Below are 25164 nucleotides of genomic sequence, written 5' to 3'. Positions count from 1 at the left end.
TCATTTGGCTTTTTCTTGATATTAAAAATAAATACTGCTCAGAAGTGAGAGGTGAGTCCATGTTTCAGAATTTATAATAAAAATGTATTTGACATTTAAAGGTGCAGTATATAAGATTCAGAAACCCTTGTTATTAATGACACTTGTGGCCATTAAGTGAACTGCAGCTACATGTTGCTCGCCCTCGTGCACACACTCCATACGGACGCAAGGGAGAGAGCATCGGCCAAAACGATGACGTAACATAAGAAGAGACTGAACATGATTCACAGGCATCATGCTGACAGATGAGGTAGCATAATTAAAATTACACAGTTATGGTTGTTTTACTTCAAACTTTGTTACTAGAAGCTAACATAGCATACTAATACACACATTTACAGCTACATACTACCAAACTATACCAGACAGTTTACTGTTGCACTGCAATGATATGTTGCACTATTGTATGTTTTGTCTGTTGTTTTTTTTATTTTTTTTATGAAACCAGCATATTTGCTTACATTTATCCTGTATACCTGACTTTTATTATAAAGAGAAGAGTGTTGAAATTATTTGAAAGCTACGAAGCAAGATAGCTTGCAATTCGTCAGCGTTAGCAGGCAAGATCAAGTTAGCTAAAATTACACAGATCAATCCTTATAACACTATATTTCACATGCTTTGTGAAACAATAAGTTATGTAAGCTTACTTGTCCAATAAGAAGAATGCCAATTCAGGGTCGGTTTTGATCCCATTTTGAGGTCCCTCCAGGAATCAAATGCCCTGCCAATGTTCACTCTGGTTTTCGCTCGATCATGATCACGTTCCTGCCTAGCAAGACAGGATTCAGTAGATAAATGTTTTGGTTTTTTGGCTTACTTGGAGTTTGTGTAGGAGTCAGTGTTTTGCTGGGATCCGACTGTTTGCTGAATATCCATCTCTGAGATAACGTTACCTAGTGTTGCAGTTTGTTGTGGCTGTTGAATAGCGGAAGAGAAGCTATTACTATCAGAGGCAAGGCTCTCGGGGGGTGTTCATAAACATAAAATCCTTTGGATTTCCCACTCCCTTCACATGAAAATCAGTCTACAGGCTTTAATAGGCAACCTAGGAAGTCCGGGAAGGGCTAATTTTTTAAGTTGTGTTACAAGATGTTCACACATTGCCAAAAAAGGCGAGTATTACATGAAAATATTTACATATTGTACCTTTAAGAGAAAACAAAGCTAAAAACTAAGAAATAAAATACTTTCACCTTGTTTTTATAATAATATTATTATCATTTTATTTATAATAAAATACATTATATTTCATTTTAATTGTTTAGATAAGATCTGGGAAGAATATAAGGGAAATTGTAATAATTTATCATTAATAATTAATCATTTTGAATCTAAAGTTTTGAAATAAAAATCTTAATCTTGAATGTAAAAAAAAAAAAAAAAAAATGGATCTATTTGTCATTAATTTGCACCAAAAAATATATATAAAATGCTCAGACTTTTCATATCGACGTCATCGGCCTCTCCACTTCTGGTCACTGGGGTGTACCATAAGCCCAGACGAAAGGGGTGTTGCTATTTGATGTAAGCCAAATGTATACTAGAGTCAATCTAGGCATAAAATAATAAGGCATACAAAAATGTATTTCTATAGTTTTACACATATTTATGCTATGTTTATTTTGGGATAAAGCAGTTTTCTGTAGTCGAACAAACGCATTTGTCAACACGTACCCCTACAATGCAGGAAGTTAATGAATTCGCGCCAAATCTGAAAACAGACAGGAAGAAAAACAGCCACGAATCACGGTGTTGTTATTGTGGATGAGCGCTGAATATTATTTACCGGTATGTCAAACAGCCTGTTGTACCAGCAATGCTCTTTATTGTACATTTATAGCGTACTACATTCTGTAGCATGTAGTGGGATACCAAATGTTTTTGTAATGTCAATGAGTTTGCCACACAGACTTGTCAATGAAAGTTCCGATGAATATTACTCAGACTAAAGCCTTGGTTGTTTTAATTAAAGGACATATAATTCAAAATTTAGTTTCATATTTAAAGTATAATGTCATAATTGCATTTATTTCATATTTCTATATTCAAAATGTAATGTTTTTAAACACCAATCTCATAACATTATTTATGCAATTGTTATTGTTGTTTAAAGGGGTCATGACATGGTTTTTTTTATTGTATTATTATGTTCCCTTAGGTGCAATTATAGTATTAATATATTTTATTTTAAGAAAAACTTTTAAAATCTAGTGATTTATGACCTTTTCCCACCCTGTTTCTCATCCTCTGATTCAAACAGTCTGTTTTGGGGGCGTTTTCCATTTAAGACTTCAGTGTTAACGCCCACTGTTATGATTGGCTAACGTCAGTGCCTATGTATCAATTATTGACGCCCCCAGCCAGAACAATATGCAAGTAAACTAAGTAAAAACACTGTGATTATTCATAATGAATGAAATTGCGCTTTAAAAAGTAGTTTAAAGTTTAAAATAAATAGCCTACTTACAGTTTCTGCGTCGTCGTTGTTCCCAGAATAGTCGGCACGGACTTATCTTTGAGCAACAGTTTTCTGGCAAAGAAAGCATCATATTGAGATTTGTTCTCAAAACAGTCATCCTTAAAATGTACAGAACAAACGCTTAAGTTAACACTGCCGTGACTGGAACGTCCGCAAAAAATAAACTGCATCCATTTTTCCCTGACGCCTGGATCTTTCGGCAGCTTATTCAGAGGTTTTGTTTGACCACAGCCAGGAACAGCACATCTGTGTGGCATCGTAATTTTCCTGTGCACAAGTAGTCTCTGTCAGAGCTCGCTGTCCATCGACTGAACACTTGTGAGGCGACGGCGATACGATATGAGCGTAGTTGTCTTGGCGCTTAAAGCGTGAGTTATCTTGTGCTGGAGGCGGTCATATGCAAACGCTGTTACGTCACTTCTAACCGACACGTCACTTCTAACCATGAATCCAGAACGAGCTGTATTTTGAGCTTGATTAAATAAATGATTCGTTTAGAATGGGGAGGACGTCTTAAAATATTAAACTTGCAGGACGTTTTAATGATACAAAGACCTCTTATATACCAAAAGATCAAGGCAAATTTGGTTTCTCATGTCATGACCCCTTTAAATGCATTTATGCCACCTCTGAGCAGCATTAAACAGTCTGTGTAAGTACACTTCTGATGCAGCTATTGTGACACCTTTGTAGACTGATCCGGTTCAATCTATACTCAGTCAGTCTTCAGATCAACATGATGCTCAGTCCGGATCAGGTATCCTTGATAGGACTCGTGTTTGAGAGCTATGTGATGGAGCACCATAAGAACGACATCCTTCAGATCTTACAGGAGGCCAGTGAACATGTTCACTGTCCTGTTGTAGTGAATGCCATGACCTTATTCGAGGATAATATGGAGGTTGGAGAGTGTTTCAATGCCTTCCCCAGTCAGGTGCTGCCTATATTTGACAATGCCTTGCAAAGAGCAGCCCAGGCCATATCTCAGGCTTCTCCCTCACTGCAGGAGAGTTTCAGGCTCAAACATAATCTGCATGTTCGTATTTCAGGTAAGCAGCTATACATCCACTCTCATACATAACTGACAGCAGTACCAGTGCTTAACAATAAGGACTTTAGCTCAGATGTGTAGTTGCATTACCAAAAGCAAGGGAGGGGGGTCATAAAGATGGTGTCATAAAGAAATATATTTAAATACTTAATTTAACGCTCTTTACAAATAAAACCAACAACAAAAATATTTTTGTAATAAAATTTTATATTCTTATATAAAGTCTAAGTCATTATGTGTACAGTATCTCTATATAAACAGATCATTTGTTAATCTATATTCAAATAGTATATAAATACATCTATACTACATATAAATATTGTATGCAATTTGCCGGTACTGTGCAGTAAACCATGTATGTTCAAATAAAAATGAAGACAAGGCAAGTCTATTTATAGATCATCTTTCATACACAGTGGTAATTCAAATGGCTTTATTGTTTAGGAAACGTATATAGATACAGTATATAGTAACATTTAAGAAATAAATAATAAAAATAACATTTTCATATAATGAAGCTGTGATTCTTAATTTGTGTTACTTAAACTTTAATTACGTAAACACTACTTTAAAACTGACAGTCACTCTAAGATGTACAATTCATTTGTCTGCAGTAGCCTTTTATGCTTTTTTATGCTATTGTTTTATATATATATATATATATTACTGTGTAGAAGTAAATGCATCAAAAAAAATAGCTTTTATAGTTTTGTAGGATTAACGTATTTAAATTTCATAACAAATTTCTGTGTAATCTTAAACTAAATTAAATGAATAAAATGTGAAAAAGATACACACACATATATATATATATATATATGTGTGTGTGTGTGTGTGTGTATTGCATGGTATCTATAGTGTATGGTATAAATGTTAAAACACAAAATATTACAGAACTATTTGGGCAAAAGTAGAAATTTATTTGCGTGCCTCTAGGTCCCACGCACAGTGTGCAATGCAAATTTCGTTATCAGAACAGTATGTTTGTACTTTCCGCGTGCAGCCCTGTTTTTCTAGAAATATGGATTGTGTCTGCATATGCACATCTTCTTTACATGCAGCTGCCATTGACCGTACTAAAGAGTATTTCAAAGCAATCGTAGTGTCATGCTTCAAATGCGTCCATACACGTCCGGCTCGCGCTCAGCGGAGCCATTCATATGAGTGAAAGTTCTCTTTGTGTAACGGCTAAAAGTCCCTGTTGGATCTTTGGTGCCATTAAGCCCCTGAGTGCCTAAGTCTGTCTGTTTAATTTGCTCTCGCAGGCTTGCGGCCTATTAGTTTGTCAATGCAACACAGAGGCTGTATCCCTAAACAAGCAATTGGACCGCAGCACTGTTATCACAGCTCGCTTCCTCTGAACTGGTGTCATATAGCCTGTGCACAATATGCTGATCTGTTCTCCCTGTTACAACAGTCTCGTTTTGTATCAGGATGTTGGCTCACAAAAAGCAGGAGCAGGAAAGAGATCAGATGAAGCGTTGAGACGGTGGTCAGGTGGGAATAAAAACACTGCTTGATGTAACAACAACACGAGTAGTATCTCAGCCTGATGTGTATTGGTCTGGATGCGAGGAGAGAGGACGTCTCATCTGAGACTCTCTGAGGTCAGACTCATGGGCACCCTGAAAAAAGAACAGCTCAAAGAACAGCTTTGTGGAAAAACAGGAGGAGACATTTTTAAAACTGTATTGGTCATTCTTTTCCATGCAATTACAATGAATGGGGACTGTAGCCTTTCAAGCTTCAAAAAGGAAACAAAAGTGCTATTAAAAATCAATAAAGTGGTCAATGCAATTTGTGCTCTATATTTTAATCCTTCTGAAGTCATGCAATAGATTAATGTGTCAAACAGATCAAAATTTAAGCCATTATTTACTGAAAATCTTGAATTCTCTGATTTGTGAATTTTCAAGTAATCGTTAATGTGGTTTAAAAAAACTGTTATTTATTTAAACAATATTGTTTACATTTTTTTTTAACAATATTTAAAAAAAAATGTGTTTATGAATCAGACTGGTCCAGTTCTCCATCTCGTTAACAAAGCCCATCTCGACTTAATGATTTGACTGCAGAGATTCTCAATTAACAGCTTTCTGGTGGGGTCTCTTTCTCACCTAAAGCTATCGAATGCCTTCAGAAGACTAGGAATATAGGCCAAGAGTTGTATCGACTACTTTGACACTTTTGTGGAGCTTTTGTGAAATTTTTTAAGCTTAAAGGCTCCAGGCCCACTTTTGTAAATACACATGAAAAGGTTGCTCCTTCAAGGAATATATACAGGATTTTTCATCCATTTTATCATCCACAAATGGTGCGGGACAATTTACTTTTAGAAGTTTAGTACCATCATGGCATTACTCTTTATTGTCAGTACTTTTCAATGTAACAAAACATTCAACACCGCTGCTTTTCTGCAGCACGAACACACATCAACGAGGTGCTTCGTTGTAGCTCTCTCTCTCTTTGTGTCACGTCTCGACTTTATCTCTCGCCCGTTAATGCTGTAATCACCCACAGCTGGGCGAGATAATCCGCAGCAGGTGTCCATCCCGGTCTCGTCCGACCCAGCGCCGGATGCTTTTTCCTGCCTCTGAGAACCCGGAACAGATCTAGGGAAAGGAGATGGAGAGGGAAGAACGAGAGAGAGGGAGGGAGAGAAAAAAAACTTGTTGGATCCCGGACACGCCACCCACTCGGTCCTCAGTCAGCTGGTCCACCTCCGTCAGCGATGCAAGGCGATGGCACTGGTCTCGCTCAGCCGTCCCTTTGGGTAGCCTGCTGACGAACCCGTTGCGTCTCACCAGATCGTGTGTCCTTGGCACCGCGTTTTTGAGCCAGTAACGAGGACTCCAGGACAGCTTGATCTTCCTCCAATTTCCTTGGGTTTCGGCACCAGTGTAAGGAAAATCTTTGAGACTCTGAAGTAAGCGGGAGCTGTGCAAACATCCAACATCAGACTCTTTATTGTCAGTACTTTTAAGTGTAAAAAAAAAACATTCAACACCACTGCTTTTCTGCAGCACGAACACACATCAACGGGGTGCTTTTCTGCTCCCCAGACACACACAGCTTCGTTGTAGCTCTCTCTCTCTCTGTCTCTCATCGTGGCTTTATCTCTCGCCTGTTAATGCTGTAATCAATCACCCACAGCTGGGCGAGATAATCCGCTGCAGGTGTCCATCCCGGCCTCGGCACAGTCACCGCTCGGCCTGCCCCGCTCTCCACATACATCTTCAGAGAAAATCCATGTAAATGTTATCGGTCTCTATTCGGATGTGGCGAAGACTCAGACTGCCTTAGGGAGTGTGTCAGCAATTATCAGCTGACTGACCTTTCCTGTCCCCTGGATGCTTTATCACATTTGCCTTTGTGGAGGAGAGTTATTAATAGCCAGAGTGCAGACTCCACTCATGGATCCAACGTGCTATGAATATGAAAGTGGCTCTGAAAATAGGACACATTGTCATAAAAATTGCATAATCCATTGGCCATATCACTATAAAGAACCATAGCATGTGTCTGGACTTTTCATGATTTGATGAAGGTCATTAGTGAGTAAAAGTTTGTGTCCAAGTTAGGGATGCACCGATCCGATACCTGGATCGGTATCGGCTCTGATACTGAAGTTTTAGACGGATCGGGTATCGGTCCGACGACCCCATTCCAAATCCGATACTGTTTGTTAGTCATGTTCGTTACTGTCAAGCAAAAAATGACATAAAAGAACCATAAAAACAAAATTAAAGTATTTCATATGACTCAAAGCCACTTGAAGACGTGCAATATCCCTGTGAATCACAAAAGGCTGTGTTTAATAAGTAAATATATAAAATGCATGTGCAGCTCCAGCACGTCAGTGAATGGCGCTGCTCTGTTTACACACACACTCGCTGCTATTTTTAGCCTTCACGTGGTGCACAATATTTGAGCGCTACTCACGAACAACATCTCAGATGTAAATGCTCAAAAGTTCGGTTCACATATAATATGCATTTAGAATGGCACTGGAGGTGCATTTTACCAGAATTTGAATAAGAAGCTAATTCAACTACTGTGAACTTGCTTACAAACAAACACACTTACAGGACTTTCTGGAGAGTTCAGAATGTCAAAATAAAAGCGTGAGAGTGAAAAGTGAGCTTATATCTTACAACTAAATTGAACAAAAAAGAGATCTGAATCCTTTGAAGTCGAGATACAAGTTGAAAATGATTTGCAAAAAAAAAAAGGCTTCTTTTCTACTGAAGGCTTGAAGACTGGAATTACTGTTAACTTTGCTGCTACTATATATAGTATACTAGTTAATAATAAAGTATCTCTTAATAAGCTATACATTTATATTGAAATAATGTGTAGTTAGAGGTTTGTGTTTCTTTACATATTAAAGGCCACACTCTATTAGTTCCACACAATAATGTAAAGATATTCTAAACTGATTATGCAAAAAAACAACACTGGTATTGGATCGGTATCGGCCGATACCGAGATATCGGATTGGAAGAGAATATTCGATCGCCATGGATGTTAATGAACAATTAATCGATTCATTGTTAACGCTAAAATCGCAAGTAAATGCCAAGTAAAGATGCTGACTACCACACTCAGGATTCGCAAGTTTGAATCCAGGGTGTGCTGAGTGACTCCAGTCATGCTTCCTAAGCAACCAATTGGCCTGGTTGCTAGGGTGGGTAGAGTCACGTTTTGTTAACGTCCTCGTGGTCGCTTAAATGTGGTTCTCACTCTCAGTGGGTTGCATGCCACGGAAAATACCGTGAAGCCTCCACACACGCTATGTCTCCGCGGTAATGCGCTCAACAAGCCTTGTGATAAGATATCAAAAAATGCATAAGGAGGACTCCGAATAATATGTGCACGTAGCCAATTGTATAAATATAATTTACATTAATACACTTAAGGAATGCAAGTATTGGCATTTTCCTCTTAAAATATTGTTAGTTCAGTGTATTTTAATACATATAGGCTGTTTAGTACGAATTTGTGAATTGTTTAATTACTGTTAATTAATTAGTCTACAGTTAAAAATAACTTGTGTACAAGGTATTTTACTTATGCATATTTGAGTTCATTAAAACTTTTTTTTGTTTAAATTGTTAAATCATAACATGCTGCTTAACATACACAGTACTTAATATACCGTTTCTAAGGTGACAATGGTGAGATGTCTGTTGCAATTGCTGACTTGGATTGTAGGTTGGGATGAAACAAGGAGATCAACAGTGCTTGTTGTCTTTTACTTTAACACACTTATCACAGTGTGTACAGAAAACATTCATGTTAATTTAAAGAGAAATGCTCTAACACTGTTTAAAATACATTGAGCTGCTTCATCTTACATCTGTTCATCATCTTCCGTGAACCGGATAATAACATGCAGCCCTCTAGTGGCGGATGACTGTTTAGACAGCCTTATCAACATCTGCTGGCTTGATTTCAGAACACATTTATCCTAAAATTAATTAATCGATAAGCTTAATCGATCAAATTATTAGTGACAATTAATCGATTTTCGATAAATCATTAACATCTCTAATACAAATACGAATGTGCACAGACACGGTCCATATTTCTAGAAAAACTGGGCTGCACTCAGACAGCATGCTAATATTGTGCTGATGACGAAATTTGCATTGTGCACTGTGAGCAAGACACAGATGCATGTGAAAACGCAATATACTTTGGCCTTAATAGTTGTGCATTGTTATCACACACCTATACAGTATAATACAGTACATACAATTTCTGTCCTAGTCCTATAAAAGCAGAAATAGTTGATGTTAGCATGAAATACTTTTGTGCAGTTGACAGTATGACATGTTATACACTATCTAAAGCTATTTTAAACTGCATTTTGCTTATTATTTTGTAATTAGGAGTACTCCGTTTATGCAGTTGTATGACTTAATTTTAAACGAGAGATGCATGGAAACCTGTACTGTACTAAAAATGAATGTCACATTGCAGGACCATTTAAAATGAAGAAAAAAAGTTGATTTAAAATTGAGAGAAATGGTAACCAGTTACAGGACTCTTATCTCATATCCATTCTTATACATTTAAACCTAAAATATTGATGTTGATTTAAGCCCATGGACATGTTATGCATCAATATAGTTCTCTTTCTGAAGAGGTGTGATGTGCCTGTATTATGAAGGAAGACATTCATCAAAGGTGTTAATCTGCTCATCTGAACATTGACACACATGGGTGGAATACAAAAATAGTTTTACATGCCGTGTAGGCTATGGAGGCATGTGTTTGATCCCTGATGTATGTGGGATGGATCACATTGCATCGTGTAGAAGCCAAATGCTTCTCTCTCGCGTCCTCCAGGAGACGATTTCGGTCACCTGTAATTACACACTCTTCATCTGTTGCCCTGCAGACATGACTCATTGCAATGAACACAATTTACCAAAACCGAGTTTCTCCACAGCCACTTTGTTCTGCGATCTGTCTGTGGTTACTGGAGAATAGAGAAAATCAAAGCATGCTTCATTGCCTAAGTAACTTTGACAATTGATTCTTTCTTTTATGTTTTTATGATGCAACTGTGTCTCATATGCTGGCCTTTAATATGTCCCAGGTCAAATATTAAATGTGCTCTGAGTTGATTTATTATGCAAGAAGCTGTAACTACTCTTTCATTCATGAAAAAATGTATATGCAGCAACATCTAGCTGCAGGAGACCTTGTGCTCTAAAAACAGGCACTAGTGGAACAACACTGACACTTAGTGGTTAACATGATAGTGAGGTTTTCCTTCAAGAGGAGTAGATCACCAAAATATGACAATTCTGTCGTCATTTTACTTACCCATGTTGTTCCAAATATTTATGACTTTCTTCTGAAGATCAGGAAAGTATAGGTTTAGCAGAATGTTCACGCTGATCTTTCCATACATATAAAGTGAATGGGGACAGATATAGTCAAGCTCCAAAAAGGAGAAAAATAGCATAATTAAAGCATCATAAAAGTGGTCCATATGGTTTGTACACTATTTTCCAATTCTCTGGAGCCATATGCTAGGACTGTGTGAGGAGCATACTGAATTTTAAGTCATTACTTGAATAAAATCTTCCCCTCTGCCAAAGCTCTAATTTTTGCTTTGATTTGGAATATAGTGCATGAGTCATATGGACCACTTTTATGTTGCTTTTTTTGTCCTTTTTGTAGCTTAACTCTGCCATTGTAAGGAAAAGAGCATGGTGAACATTCAGACTTAAATCTCTTTTTGTGGTCTATGGAAGAAAGAAAAGTTATACGTGTTTTTGATGACAGTTGAGGTTGAGAAAATGAGGGAAAAAAAATAGTATTTTTAATGATTGAGTCCTAGAAATTCCTACTCTATCTAATCATTATTAATGCAACTTTACATATGTCAAAACTAGACCTTATTAACTGATTTACTAAATGTTTGCAGGTTTACCTATGTGTCCCGAACTGACCAGAGATCACATTCCTAAAGCAAGAGACGTGGGTCACTTCCTGTCAGTCACGGGCACGGTCATCCGTACCAGTGCGACTAAAGTACTGGAGTACGAGAGAGACTACATGTGCAATAAGTGCAGACATGTGTTCTCAGTGCAGGCTGACTTTGATCAGTTTTACACCTTCATTCCCCCCACCAGCTGCACCAATGAAAACGGCTGCAACTCGTTCAAATTCACTTGCCTGTCTGGGAGTGACGCCCCTCCGGCCACCTGCAAGGACTATCAGGAGATAAAAATCCAAGAGCAGGTGAGATGTTAAAGGGATGGTTCACCCAAAAATGAAAATTCTCTTAGTTTACTCACCCTCATGCCATCCCAGATGTGTATGACTTTCTTTCTTCAGCAGAATACAAAGAGTTTTAGAAAAATATTTCAGCTCTGTAGGTCCATACAATGCAAGTAAATGGTGATCAGACCTTTGTAGCTCCAAAAATCACATAAAGAAAACATATTTATATATAGAACATTATTTAAGTCCTTTTTTTACTTTAAATCTCCACTTTAACTTTCACTTTTAGATGTGAAACTAAACAGACACCACATGCAACTTTCAGATGTGAAAGATGTGACTTTAATTTTTATATGTTTAGTCATTAGCAAACCTTTTTACCCAAAGTGATCATTGATTCTCCATTCTGGCACGTAAACCTACAAACTGCCAGGATACAAACTCAAATCACTTACCACTAACGCCACTAAATTTGATATTATTGCCGACACCACTTTTAAAATTGATTAATTTGAGAACACACTAAAGAATTAAATTAGAATATTTTTTTAAGTGCAGTCTGAATATTGACTTGACAAGGACAACTTACTGACCTATTGATCTCCAACAACAGGTGCAAAAACTGTCAGTAGGTAGTATTCCTCGCTCCATGCTCATCATCCTGGAAGACGACCTAGTGGATAGCTGCAAATCAGGTGAATGTTGTTAAAAAGTCTGTAGTTGTAGTTGTTTATTTAGCTTTAGTGCAGGGCAAAATTCTGTTATTCTTGTTATTTTGCCCATTCCTGGTCATCTTGTTTATGGTCTGTAAACCTTTTAGGACAATGTGTGTTAAATACGACAGGCTTTGTTAAAATTCCTCACATATGAATGCTTGCTTAAACAACCAGCATTTTTCTGTTATTACCTCCCATGTGCTTCTAAGATATATTAACAGTGATATTATTAGTTCCAAGCTTATTAAACATAGTAAATTTAATTAGGAGCATGCATAAGTATTATTTGGAGAAATATAGAATTTTTGAAAAATCTGTTGCAGAACATAACTTATGTTACCGTTTTGTGATATTATATAATACGAAATCTATTATATATGACATTGTTCTTAAGTTACATAAATTAATCTTGTTATTACCATAAAAAAGCACTGTTTAGCTGTGTGACATAAGTTCATAATTTTCCATTTTAATTGGTAAACTATAGTTTTATGTGACATCATACATGTAGTTTATTTATCATATGATTATGATTCAGTGCAAGATATTCATTTTTCAAACTAAATGTGTTGGCTTAACCTTTTCACAGATGATAATAATAGGACAATCCCTAGAGCAGCATCATAATGTCTTTATCCCTCATGCTATGATATAATGTGTTTGTCACAGGTGATGACATCACAGTGTATGGAGTTGTGTGCCAGCGCTGGAAGCCATTGTATCAGGATTGTCGCTGTGATGTGGAGATTGTGCTGAAAGCAAATTATATTGAGGTCAATAATGAGCAGTCCACCTCTGCACTGGTGCTGGAAGAAATTCAGAAGGAATTTGAAGAATTCTGGGAGAGTCACAAACATGACCCCATTGCCGGTTTGTAGTTTATATTTAGTAGTTTATTTAAACTATTCATATATAGTTTGTAGTGTCTCTTGAAAGTGGAAAATACAGAATATTGGCAAAGTTTGTAGTACAAAATAAATAGAGAGATAAAGTTTGTTGTTGGCTTGATAAAGCCTGGCTAAAAAAAGTTTTAAAAGCTTGAGGATTGATTGAGCAAGCAAGCTGACAGCATTCACTGTGGCTAACAAAGCATAAAATCTCATTCTCTCTCTCTCTCTCTCTCTCTCTCTCTCTCCATTCTGAAGGCAGGAACCAGATCTTGATGAGTCTGTGCCCTCAGGTGTTTGGCATGTATGTCGTCAAGCTGGCTGTTGCTATGGTTTTGGCGGGTGGGGTTCAGAGAATAGATGCTTCTGGAACCAAGGTGAGAGGTATGTGTTCACACACCACTTAATGGCCAGTCTGACATTTTGGCTTATCATGAAACAAAGTTTAGAGGTGTGCTTGAAAATGCCATTACTTTTTTGAATAGATAGTGAAATACATGTGCTCTATGTAGGGGAGTCTCATCTGTTGCTAGTGGGCGATCCAGGGACTGGAAAGTCACAGTTTCTAAAGTATGCTGCAAAGATAACTCCACGCTCTGTGCTCACGGCAGGAATTGGATCCACAAATGCAGGTCCCACACATTCTCCTTAACCACTCACATCACTGTTTTATTAACTTTCTTAAAGCAGTTTTCCAGGTTCAATACAAGTTAAGATCAATTGACAGCATTTGTGGCATAATGTTGATGACCACAAAAACTTACAAAAGTGCCTCACTCAACAATCCTTAAATGTTAAAATACTCTCTGTTCACAAAAGTATAGCCCAAAAAAATAAGAAATATGCATGTTATCATGATTTTTGTGTTATAAGATCACTTATTAAAGTATAGCCAATTTTATAACTTTGTAGCTTTTTTAATCCTTTTTCTTTTTTATTCATATGTCATATTAAAACTATCATTTCAAAATCCCACTACATAATGTTATGAATACAAAGTAATGCTTTTAGATTTGGTGGAATTTGTTGATTCATAAACAAATTATCAAAATGACAGAATTCTCCTGTGGTGCATTTTATATCCAGTGTTTGACATTGTTAGTTGACAAAATAAAGGGAACTAGTGAGAGTATGAAAAGGTTGTTATTAGATAATGTATGTCTAAAAGTTAACAGGGCCAAAACTGTCTGTAGTAGAAGACACCCTTATGTACATTATATATCCTTGCAAATACTGCAGTGTGGTGAGTTGGATTTGCCTGTTGTATGTAAATATTCAAATTGTATATCAGGTCTGACGGTGGCAGCTGTGAAGGACTCTGGAGAATGGCACCTGGAAGCAGGAGCTCTGGTACTCTCAGATGGAGGTCTGTGCTGCATCGATGAATTCAGCAGCATTAAAGAGCACGACCGCACCAGCATCCATGAAGCCATGGAGCAACAAACAATCAGTGTGGCCAAAGCTGGGTAAGTGCTTAGGGACATAATGTTTTCCATTTTATATACTCAGTAGAAGATTGCAGTAGATATTCTAGATCAGTGGTTCTCAACGGGGGGCATTCAAAGGATGCCAGTGGGTGCTGAGAACAAATTAGAAGAGAGGGGGCATTAGGTCACAAATGGGGGTTGTTTTCAGTCATGTATCAAATCGATCATCAAGTTCGTCTTTGCATAAAAACGTTTATCTAGACTCTGAATCTAGTTTAATCTAGAATATTACCTACCAGTTCTCCATTATACGGGTCGGTACGCATTTGTACAGCGGTTCATCTGATTCTGTACTGAAGTCTTGCAACGCATCTGAAGTATCTGGTTTTGCAGCGTCAAATAGACAGGTGGAGTCACAACCTTCGCTAATGCACCTGTATGGCTTTATAGTTGGATATGGCTCAATTGACAGAGCAGGTGTGTTTTTACTCCCAGACCAGTTCGAGCTCTTAATCGCGCAGCAATGTGAGAACCAGCGAAGCAAGGCATGAGACACAAACCATTTGAATTTGGAACAGAATTCTACATCACCACCCTTGAATTTGCTGTAATAACTAGTTGTAATTTAGGCAGAAATAGATTGATAATAAATATTGTCGTATCACTTCTTCAGCTCGATTACATTTGTAATAAGCAGCATAGGGGAGTGAGGGAATATCAGTAATTTTTGCTACAACTTATAAATGTTTATATTTAGCATTTAATGATTTTAAATGTGTTTAGGCCTACAAATTATATTATGACAAAAAATGCTATAGTTTGTTTTATAGAAATCAAGTTACATCGAACCATGGTAGTGAAAATCCATATTCCATGTGCTTACTATGGTCTTGTTACAAATAACACCACTGTTCTAGATGTATGTGTTGGTATTGTCATAAATCAAAAATGGAGGACAGTCATATGGAATTATTCATAGGAGTCAAAGGTAATCACCAATGGTGGTTTTGGATGCAACATTGCTCCCTGAAGGGTTCAAAATGGCTTTTAATCATGTACACCTGAATCAGAGGGTTAAACAGTCAGTTAATCTCCCTCCGTGAATAGTCACTTAAGTTCAGTATCTCTCCATTTGATCACAAAACTAAAGTGTTACATGAACTGATATGAATTAATGTCCCATTTTCTTCTCTTCTAGAATGGTGTGCAAACTAGACACTAGGACCACCATCCTGGCAGCCACAAACCCAAAGGGGCAGTATGACCCTAATGTGTCTATTTCAGTGAATGTGGCTCTGGCTAGCCCACTACTGAGTCGATTTGACCTGGTACTGGTTCTGCTGGACACCAAGAACCCAGAGTGGGACAAAATCATCTCCACCTTCATCCTACAGAATAAAGGTTTGGCCTAAAGAATAATCTTTTGTTTTATAATTACAAATCATTTAATTCTTTTTTTGCCACATTTATTGGTAGAGAACACAAGACACGATGAAGAGGGGTATTATGAAGAAGGCCTAACTCGAGACTGTGTTACACATCCTCTAGGCTACACCTCCAAAATGTTCTTTATCTTTAATTAATTTTTTTATTCTTACCTGTAAATATTTTGTCATATTTTATAACTTTATATTTTTATATATATATATATCATTTGCAGTGGCCCCAAATAGTATACAGTACATCTATTGCTTTAAAATTTGAAACCTAATAAAACTTTTTTGTGAAATGATTTGCTTTAAATGTGTGCTTGTTCTCTCTTTAATAAATGACTTTTTTTTTTGTGTGTGTGTGTGTGTGAGCGTGTGTGTGTGTGTGAGCGTGTATTTATCACTTTATGGGGACCAAATGTCCCCATAACGATAGTAAAACCTGAAATTTTTGACCTTGTGGGGACATTTTGTCGGTCCCCATGAGGAAAACAGCTTATAAATCATACTAAATTATGTTTTTTGAAAATGTAATAATGCAGAATGTTTTCTGTGAGGGTTAGGTTTAGGGGTAGGGTTAGGTTTAGGGGATAGAATATAAAGTTTGTACAGTTTAAAAACCATTATGTCTATGGAAAGTCCCCATAAAACATGGAAACACAACGTGTGTGTGTGTGTGTGTGTGTGTGTGTGTGTGTGTGTGTGTGTGTGGTGGTTTGTTGTCTAATGCAAAGGCATTGACAATTTTTTTAAAATATGGCTTAAAAGGAATATATTTTTTTTACCACTAACAACATTGAAAAGTCTCACGTCAACACACATTATTGCTGTAAATGACATCATCTGATGTGTTACTGGATTAGACACCCCCTATCATATCAGCTCCATTGTTCATGCCTCCCATATTGGATTTCTAGCTAGTTCAGCCTTTGTTATTATGCCAAGTGATGTCACTTTCATAGGAAAATGTGTCTCCTCAGGGGCCGGATCGCCACTCATTTGCCAGTTATCTCTAAAGTCTCTTTGATACAGAGTAGATGTTAATGGTAAAGCCTTGACATTTGTTGCATATTTATAAAATATTAATCATAAGGCTTCTCTTTCACTCTGACTTTTAACTTTCTTCCCCCTTGTGTTTCTCTCCCAGGAGCTCCAAGCGAGTCGTCATGTTTTTGGAGTATGGAGAAGATGAGGGCATATTTCTGCTTTATAAAGAGCCTTAAGCCTTGTCTAACACAGGAAGCAAACACCATCCTGAGCCGCTACTATCAGCTGCAGAGACAGAGTGATGGTCGTAATGCTGCCCGCACCACCATCCGCATGCTGGAGAGTCTCAGCCGCCTCGCTGAGGGTCAGACTAACACATATTGTACCATTCACTCCCTGATCTCCTTTCCTTTTGGTTTCTGTCAAATATTTAATTTCCCATCCTTTGAAGGGGTTATATAATTATTATTTTTATTTTTTATTAATTTAATTTATAATTGTATTATCCCTTCAAAAGATCAAAGATAATTTGATTCCTCATGATATGAACCTTTAATAATACTGAAAAAAGACCTTACTAACTTTATCTTGTTTTCCTGTAAAAATATCTAAACATCCTTAAAACAACAAACATTTTTGTGAGCAGCAAAATTACATCAAATCAAAGATTTATGCCTAAAAACAAGAAAACAAATTTACCTAAGGGGTATGAAAAATATAATTATTTTATTTGCAAATTAATCTAATTTATTTTATCACATTCCCAAATAGTTTTTTTCTTGTTTTTAAGCATACACAAATGACAAAAGCCTGAAATCGTGGGCAAATCGGAGCTCGCTCCCGTTAGCAACGATCGCAATGTATGAACTATAAAAGACGCGTTTTGAGAGAATCGCTGATGTCAGCGAGATATTTAGAATTTTAAATATCTGGACCAGTTGGCGATTCCAAATCACGCAATATGAAATATGTTTTGACTGAATACAATAGCAGCATTGACCTACAGCCAATGAGAGAGCAAGAAACGGGGCACGGGAAGTTTCCGTGTGAGTCCTGGTGTACCTGCAACAGGCTTCGGTATCGAGAAAGTCACATTGGACCGAAGCAATGGAGGAAAAATTTGTGGAACATTGGCAGGAGCACCAGATTTGATATTTCATCTGAACTGTACCACAACCGGGTGGAGAAAGAGAAGAGTTGGAGAGAAATTGCCAATTGTCTTGGACAGTCAGGTAAACAAATAGATAGATTTTTCAGTATGAGGTACTTTTTCATATTGTAACCAATAAATTATATGATGCCTTTAGGCGATTAAAAACATACACATCATATTCTTAAATGCATGACATATGATCATGCATTTGTTTTCGTATCTCGTATCACTTCTCACGTGTACTCTGTTGGGAAACGTAATTTGGAGTCCAGGCAGAGCTGTCGGGGATTTGTCAATAGTAAAATGTCTTGTAATGTGTTCACACATGTCACCGATTCCTCATGTAATTTAAAAACGCTATGACTTATATGACAAGACAAACAGTTGTGTAATATGAATAGTACCACGATCCGACATCTTTGAACGTCGTGTAGTGTGTAGGAGGCATAAGACACACTGGGGAGCAGCAGAGCACAGTTTTAAAATGTCACTTTTACTAATTACAGCTTTTCTCAGAGGATAAATGTTTTCCTTTTTATTCATTACTTTAGGTTTGTCATTAGGAAATATCAACAACTTCCTTATTATATCAATCTTATCTTGACCTTTAAGTTTCTGTTGTTCTGTTCTACGGCTCTAGTACCTGCTTCAGTTTATTGTCTGTTTTGAAGTCTTGGCAGCTGTTCACACTAAATGCAGATTTCCATTCATCGGCACTATTGTTTTTCTGTGTACTGGTAAACATGCTAGATGGACGTCTTTGAACGATGCAACATCCTGCTGTTTTCCACAGCATCAGTGCAAGACCACTGCACTTTTTGGATGCCATATCAGGTTGGCAACTTTTAACTCTCCTTAAGTCTTATGAAGCTGCACCCTCCTTTTGTCCTTCTTAATTTTTTACCTGAATTGAGAACCATTATAAATTAGTAAATTATTGATTAGTGTATAACGTCACAGAAGACCGATGAAAAAATGAAGAGCCCACTGCAAAATTATCAGTTTCTCTGTATTTATTATTTATAGGTATGTGTTTGAGTAAAGTGATCATTTTTGTTTTCTATTAAGTACTGAAAACATTTCTCCCAAATTTCAAATTCAAATATAGTCATTTAGAGCATTTATTTGCAGAAATTGACAACTGGTCAAATTAACAAAAAGGATGCATTGTTTTCAGACCTTGAATAATGCAAAGAAAACAAGTTCACATTCATTTTTAAACAACTCAATACTAATGTTTTAATTTAGGAAGAGTTCAGAAATCAGTATTTGGTGGAATAACCTGATTTTCAATCTCAGCTTTCATGTGTCTTGGCATGCACTTACCAGTCTTTCACATTGCTTTTGGGTGACTTTATGCCACTCCTGAAGCTAAAATTAAAGCAGCTAGGCTTAGTTTGATGACTTGTGGCCATCCATCTTCCTCTTGATCACATTCCAGAGGTTTTCAATGGGGTTCAGGTCTGGAGTTTGGGCTGGCCAAGAACTTTTTGCCCAAAATTGTAAAAGGTATGTTTGGCGCAAAAACAACACCGCACATCAGCAAAAGAACACAATACTGCCACCACCATGGTAAAGCATGGTGGTGGCAGCATCATGCTTTGGGGCTTCTTTTCTTCATCTAGTACTGGAGCTTTAGTGAAGGTGGAGGAAATCATGAATAGCTCCATGTACCAGTCAATTTTGGCACAGAACCTTCTGGCATCTGCTGGAAAGCTGAAAATGAAGAGATCTTTCACTTTTCAGCATGACTATGAATGATCCAAAGCACACATCCAAATCAACAAAAGAATTGCTTCAGCAAAAAAAGATTCATATTTTGGAATGACCCAGCCAGAACCCAGACCTGAATCTTGTAAAAAATATATGTGTACACATGTGATGCCCTCACAATTTGACAGTTCTGGAATGTTTTTGCAAAGAAGAGTGGGAAAATATTCCCAAGTAAATATGTGCCAAGTTAATAGACTCTTATCCAAACAGAGTGCTGTAATAAAATCAAAGGGTACTTCAACTAAGTGTTGGTTCAGGGATGTGCACACTTATGCAGTTAGGTTGGTAAATGGTCTGCACTTATATAGCGCTTTTTTTAACCTTAGAGGTTACCAAAGCGCTTTACACTGTGTCCCAATCACCCATTCACACTTGCACTCATAGACCAATGGCGGCAGAGCTGCCTTGCAAGGCGCTAGCCTGCTATTGGTAGCAACCTGGGGTTCAGTGTCTTGCCCAAGGACACTTCAGAGTCATGTGTGCCGGAAATTGAACCACCAACCCTGCGATTGACCTGCTCTACCACCTGAGCCACTGCCGCATTGGTTTCAGTGGCTCAGGTGATTTTGTGTGTGTGTGTGTGTGTGTTTAAAAACTTTGCAAACAAGGATGTCTCAATTTATGTTTACTGTAACACTTGTTAATTTATATTACAACAATTTCTTATTCTGCTTCATACAGAAATTATTCTAAAATCAACAGTGTACATTATAGTTCAAATTTTAGTACATATTTATTTCACAAATGAGTCTCTATAGCCTTTTCCAACAGTTAAAATGGTGCCACGTCCATTGCAACAGATCCATTCCTCCCCACTGATGTCAAACAATTTGTTGCAGTATTACAGGGGTTTAGGAAGATGCAATAATAGTTATTTGTGCCATCTAATGTTTTAAGAGAAAATTATATATTTAATATGCGTTTTCAATTGGGGGCCTTTACCCTCTCTGTACCCCATCATATTTGCTAATGTATTAACTGTTCAAAACAGGAAAATATTCTCTCTGTTTATGTGGACTATGCATGTGTGCAAAAACCCCATTTGAAATGTAAGTATGCAATTTGAGATGCCACAACCAGTGGAGCAGGTTGGGATCCCACCAAGACCATTATGGGGCTAGGAGATACATTTGGGAAACATTTATTCATAGATGTACAGAAATCTATTTAAAGTGGTATAACATCCAGAAAGTCCAAAGATGAAAGGTCACAACTGGTTTGTCCCATATGGGTCCAAATTGACCAATAAAGACAATGGAAGGAAAAATTTGTTTACTTTTTTATTTCTCTGTAACTGTCATATACACACAAATAAATGTTCTTTTTTTAGTTAGTTTGTTTTGATGGTCTTGACCAAGTCACAATGTTTGGTTCCAGTAATAAAAACGATGCAGTATTTATAATGTATTCTGTTCTGGGTCAGAAATAACCCCAAGATAAAAGGAGATTCTATGCACTGAATCTAGCTTTCTTAGTGCAAAAAACGCATTCGGTCTGAACGGCCCTTCAGTAATGCTGCTCTGTCACTGATCTCTGACTTTTTCCCTTTGTTACAGCTCACGCAAGACTGATGTTCAGAGAGATGGTAACAGTAGAAGATGCTGTTGTTGTCGTTTCTGTTATGGAGTGCTCTATGCAGGTACTTTAAATGGCCACTTTGACATCACTTAATCAGCCTGAAGTTTATAAACATTCTTAGGAAGAAAGTGTGTTTTGTTTTTTCCACAGGGGGGCGCCCTGCTTGGAAATGTGAATGCTTTGCACACCTCTTTTCCTGATAACCCCTGTGAGCAGTATAAAACACAATGCGAGATCATTTTAGAGTGTCTGGGATTGACCGATATCCTACATAAAGAACTCCAAAGACTCTCAAGGTAAATTAAAATGAAATGTTACACAAAACACAAAAAAGCATTTTGACACTTAAGCCACACTTACAGTAAACATGTACGAATGTCATTGCATTTGATTGCAAAATATCAAAACAAGTGGCATCCACAAACAAATGATGCTAGACATTTTTTTAGAATTAACTTCTCTTTTCTATAAATGTTTTGCAATAACTTGCTGTACATTTATCAACTGAACTTAAGGTGATTTTTTTTTAGTCGATGTATGAAGTCATTAACCCTCAAGTTTATACTTAAATACTTAATATTGAATACTTTATATGTCAAAAAATAGCTTTAGTCTTGTTCTATCATTTAACACTTAAACATTTTGTGAAATGTCTTGTAAAGTGTGCTTGTGCTATCTTTAAATTAAATAACCTTTGTTTACATAATTTGTTAAGTAATGCAATGACATCCATATATTTTAAAGGAATAGTTCAACCAAAAATGAAAATTTTCATCATTTACTCACCCTCATGCCATCCCTGGTGTGTATGACTTTCTTTCTTCAGCAGAACACACATTTTTTTTTTTTTGTTTTTTTTGTTTTTTTTTTTAATATCTCAGCTCTTTAGGTCTTCACAATGCAAATGAATGGTGATTAAACTTTTGTAGCTCCAAAAATCACATAAAGGAAACATAGATGTTTTCCATAATACTCCAGTGGTTAAATCAATATCAAAATTGAATCAAATTAAATAAAAAATGTAAGTCCTTTTTTACTCTAAATCTCCACTTTCACTTTTACTTCTGAAAGTCAAGTGTGGTGCCTGTTTAGTTTCACTTTCACATCTAAAAGTGAAAGTTAGAGTAAAAAAGGGACTTTTTGTTCTGTTTCTCACCCACACCCATTATATCGCTTCTGAAGATATAGATTTAACCACTGGAGTCTTATGGATTTTTTTTCTGTTTCCTTTGTGAGTTTTAGAGCTACAAAGGTCTGATCACCATTCACTTGCATTGTGAGGACCTACAGAGCTGAGATACTTTCTTAAAAATCTTTGTGTTTTGCACATCAATCATGGCATGAGGGTAAAATCATTTACATTTTTGGATGAACTATCCCTTTACTATCCTTTTACTTTTTTTCTGCCACTGTAGAAGTTTAAAAGCACACTGAATAAAAACTTCCTCAAACTGGCCTTTCATGTACCTCTCTAGGCTACGGAACACAAAATCGGACTCCCCTAAAGGGCCCGAGCCACATAGTGGCATAACCAACAAGAGTTTGGCTGGTGAAAATCTCAATAAGGAGTCGGACCCAGGCCTGGACTGGTTCCACTCCTTATCCAGTCCGACCCGTAATGGCTCCATTGTTCACACAACCCCCAACATTATTACCTCCACTCAGAACACCACAGCGACACGTGGCATGATGGTGTTGCCTAGCAACAGCCGTTCTGTGCACCGCGGTCATCCTGCTTGGGAGAATGATAGGGATGTATCTGTGGAAGATTCAGAAATGCCCTCTTCTGTGGTGGAGAGGGGTTCCAAAAAGCTCAGAGGCAAAAGACTGAAAGAGATGAAAGCGTTTCTTCTTCAGAGCGAAGACAAGAACATTCAGGAGAGAGATGATTTAGAGAAAATGTTCTCTCCAGACACAATGCCCTCCCACAGTACTCCCATAACTAGGAGAAGACCGTCTAAAAGGAAAAGCACCGCTATCGGTCCACCTGAAATAGCAGAGGAAACTGATTTCAGATCTGAGAGTCGGGAGAATTTATGCTGCACACTCACAAACTTTACCTTCAAGCCCAGAGAAAGAATGACTCATGCAGATCAGTCAGTTGGAACAACCAAATCAGGACCCCCCCCAAAAGAATCCCATATTCTTGTCCCAGATAAAGAGCAAGCCTCTAAGAAGGAGAAACAGAACTCACATTTGCCAGCAGAGGGCAGCAGTGCTACTAAGAAACTACGGCTAGGACTTCAGAACAAAACCAAAGATCTTTCCTCAAAGGTTTCCAATGAGGAGACCACAGCTCATAAAGGAAGATTTGAGGACGTAGAACATCAGCAGCAGCAGCTGCTGCCAAGGCTTACCCATCTTTCAGGTGAGAGTAACGCTAATAAACCTCAACAATCCTCGCCAAAGCCAGACCACACAATGACTAAAGTTGCTAGCTCCACTTTGGCCAAACTTTCCAGATTCTCCTTTATTGCTTCAGCTGAGGAAAAGACCGGAGAAAAACCTCCAACTCCAGTCGTGGCAAAAGTGGTCGTAAACCACACTACAAATAAAGTGCCAACAAGCCCACAAGTAGAAATCACAAACGCCGTTTCAACGGCACAAACAATTGGGTCAAAGAAAAACACAACTGCACAGACGAGGAAAAATATAACCACAGATGCAAACGAAGACAGGTCCACCACTCCACAGACAGCCAACACAAGGACAGAATCCTTCAGTAGAAAGGAAGAAGCTGGACAGAACGGCATGAATCCAGAGAAGAGGAGATGTTTTCAAATGGGCTCCGGTGGCTCAGCAGGACTCCTTAAATGTCTTTCTTTGTTCAGTTCGTCTGTCTTAGACGATGAAGATTTAGACGTTGACTGGGACTGAGTGCAACAAGACATGTTTGTTAGCTGTGTATGTAATCTGAAATTATGTTTGTCTTTATTTGTTTTTGCTTTTAATTGTAATGTAGTGCCTTGTAATGATGTAAATGCCAGACAGCTCGGCAAAGTTACAAACAGCACATTAAAGACGGTCCCTATATTTTGGTGTATTTCAGTAAACATCCGTTGCATTTTTATGTCTGCATTTTTTTTGTTTGTTTTTTTCAGTAATTCAGTTTTTTTTAGTTTATATAAGAGTTCCTTATAACTTTAAAAGGGTTTGTGCACCCAAAAATGAAAACTCACCCTCATCTTGTTCCTAACCTGTATAACTTTCTTGGAACGCAAAAAGAGCTTTTAGACAATTTGTTAGTTTCAGTCAGCATTCACTCCCATTGCCTCTTTTTTCCTTACAATGAAAGTGAATGGTGACTGAGGCTATCATTCTGCGTAAAGGAATAGTTCACCCAAAAATGAAAATTCTCTCATCATTTACTCACCCTCATGCCATCACAGGTGTGTATGTTCTTTCTTCTGCTAAACACACATGAAGAGTTTTTGAAGAATATTTCAGCTCCTGAAAAAATTAAAATATCTGAGTCACAGTGAGGCACTTACAATGGAAGTAAATGGGGCCAATCTGTAACTTTAAAATACACACCGTTTTAAAAGTATAGCCAAAAGATGTAAACAAAATTCATGTTAATGTGATTTTATTGTGTTAAAATCGCCTACTAGCCTTTTCTGTGTCAAGTTAAATCCAATTTTACAACTTTGTTGAAGTGATGACAACAAACCGTAAACCCTGTAATCCCCCAAAAACAACAATTTAAACACCTTTACAATTCTAATAATGCACAAGTTTTAACAAAAGAGTTAATGTAAGTGCTTTTATAAAATTATAAGCTTCACATTTCTGCCTTTTAAACCCTCCAAAAATTGGCCCCATTCACGTCCATTGTAAGTGCCTCACTGTAACCTCGATTTGTGCTTATTTTAAAGAACAGGAGTGACTAGATTAA

At 37.3% G+C, this 25164-nt stretch overlaps 1 protein-coding gene across 1 annotated transcript; it reads left to right on the top strand.

Moving 5' to 3' along the window:
* Positions 1–1790: 1790 nt before the first annotated feature.
* On the top strand, positions 1791–24221 carry LOC127623686 (DNA helicase MCM9-like). The gene is made up of 13 exons (XM_052098134.1): positions 1791–1833; positions 3218–3573; positions 11020–11336; positions 11932–12013; positions 12704–12904; positions 13180–13305; positions 13434–13553; positions 14213–14387; positions 15547–15749; positions 16926–17129; positions 21248–21330; positions 21420–21565; positions 22745–24221. Exons 2-13 carry the CDS (start codon positions 3261–3263, stop codon positions 24144–24146), a joined length of 3372 nt encoding a protein of 1123 aa, XP_051954094.1. The 5' UTR covers positions 1791–1833; positions 3218–3260; the 3' UTR covers positions 24147–24221.
* Positions 24222–25164: the final 943 nt, after the last annotated feature.

The sequence above is a fragment of the Xyrauchen texanus genome, chromosome 30, assembly GCF_025860055.1.
Source record: "Xyrauchen texanus isolate HMW12.3.18 chromosome 30, RBS_HiC_50CHRs, whole genome shotgun sequence".
Taxonomy (NCBI): Eukaryota; Metazoa; Chordata; class Actinopteri; order Cypriniformes; family Catostomidae; genus Xyrauchen; species Xyrauchen texanus.
Note: the sequence above shows the minus strand (reverse complement) of the source record. Positions and strands in the feature narration are given on the sequence as shown.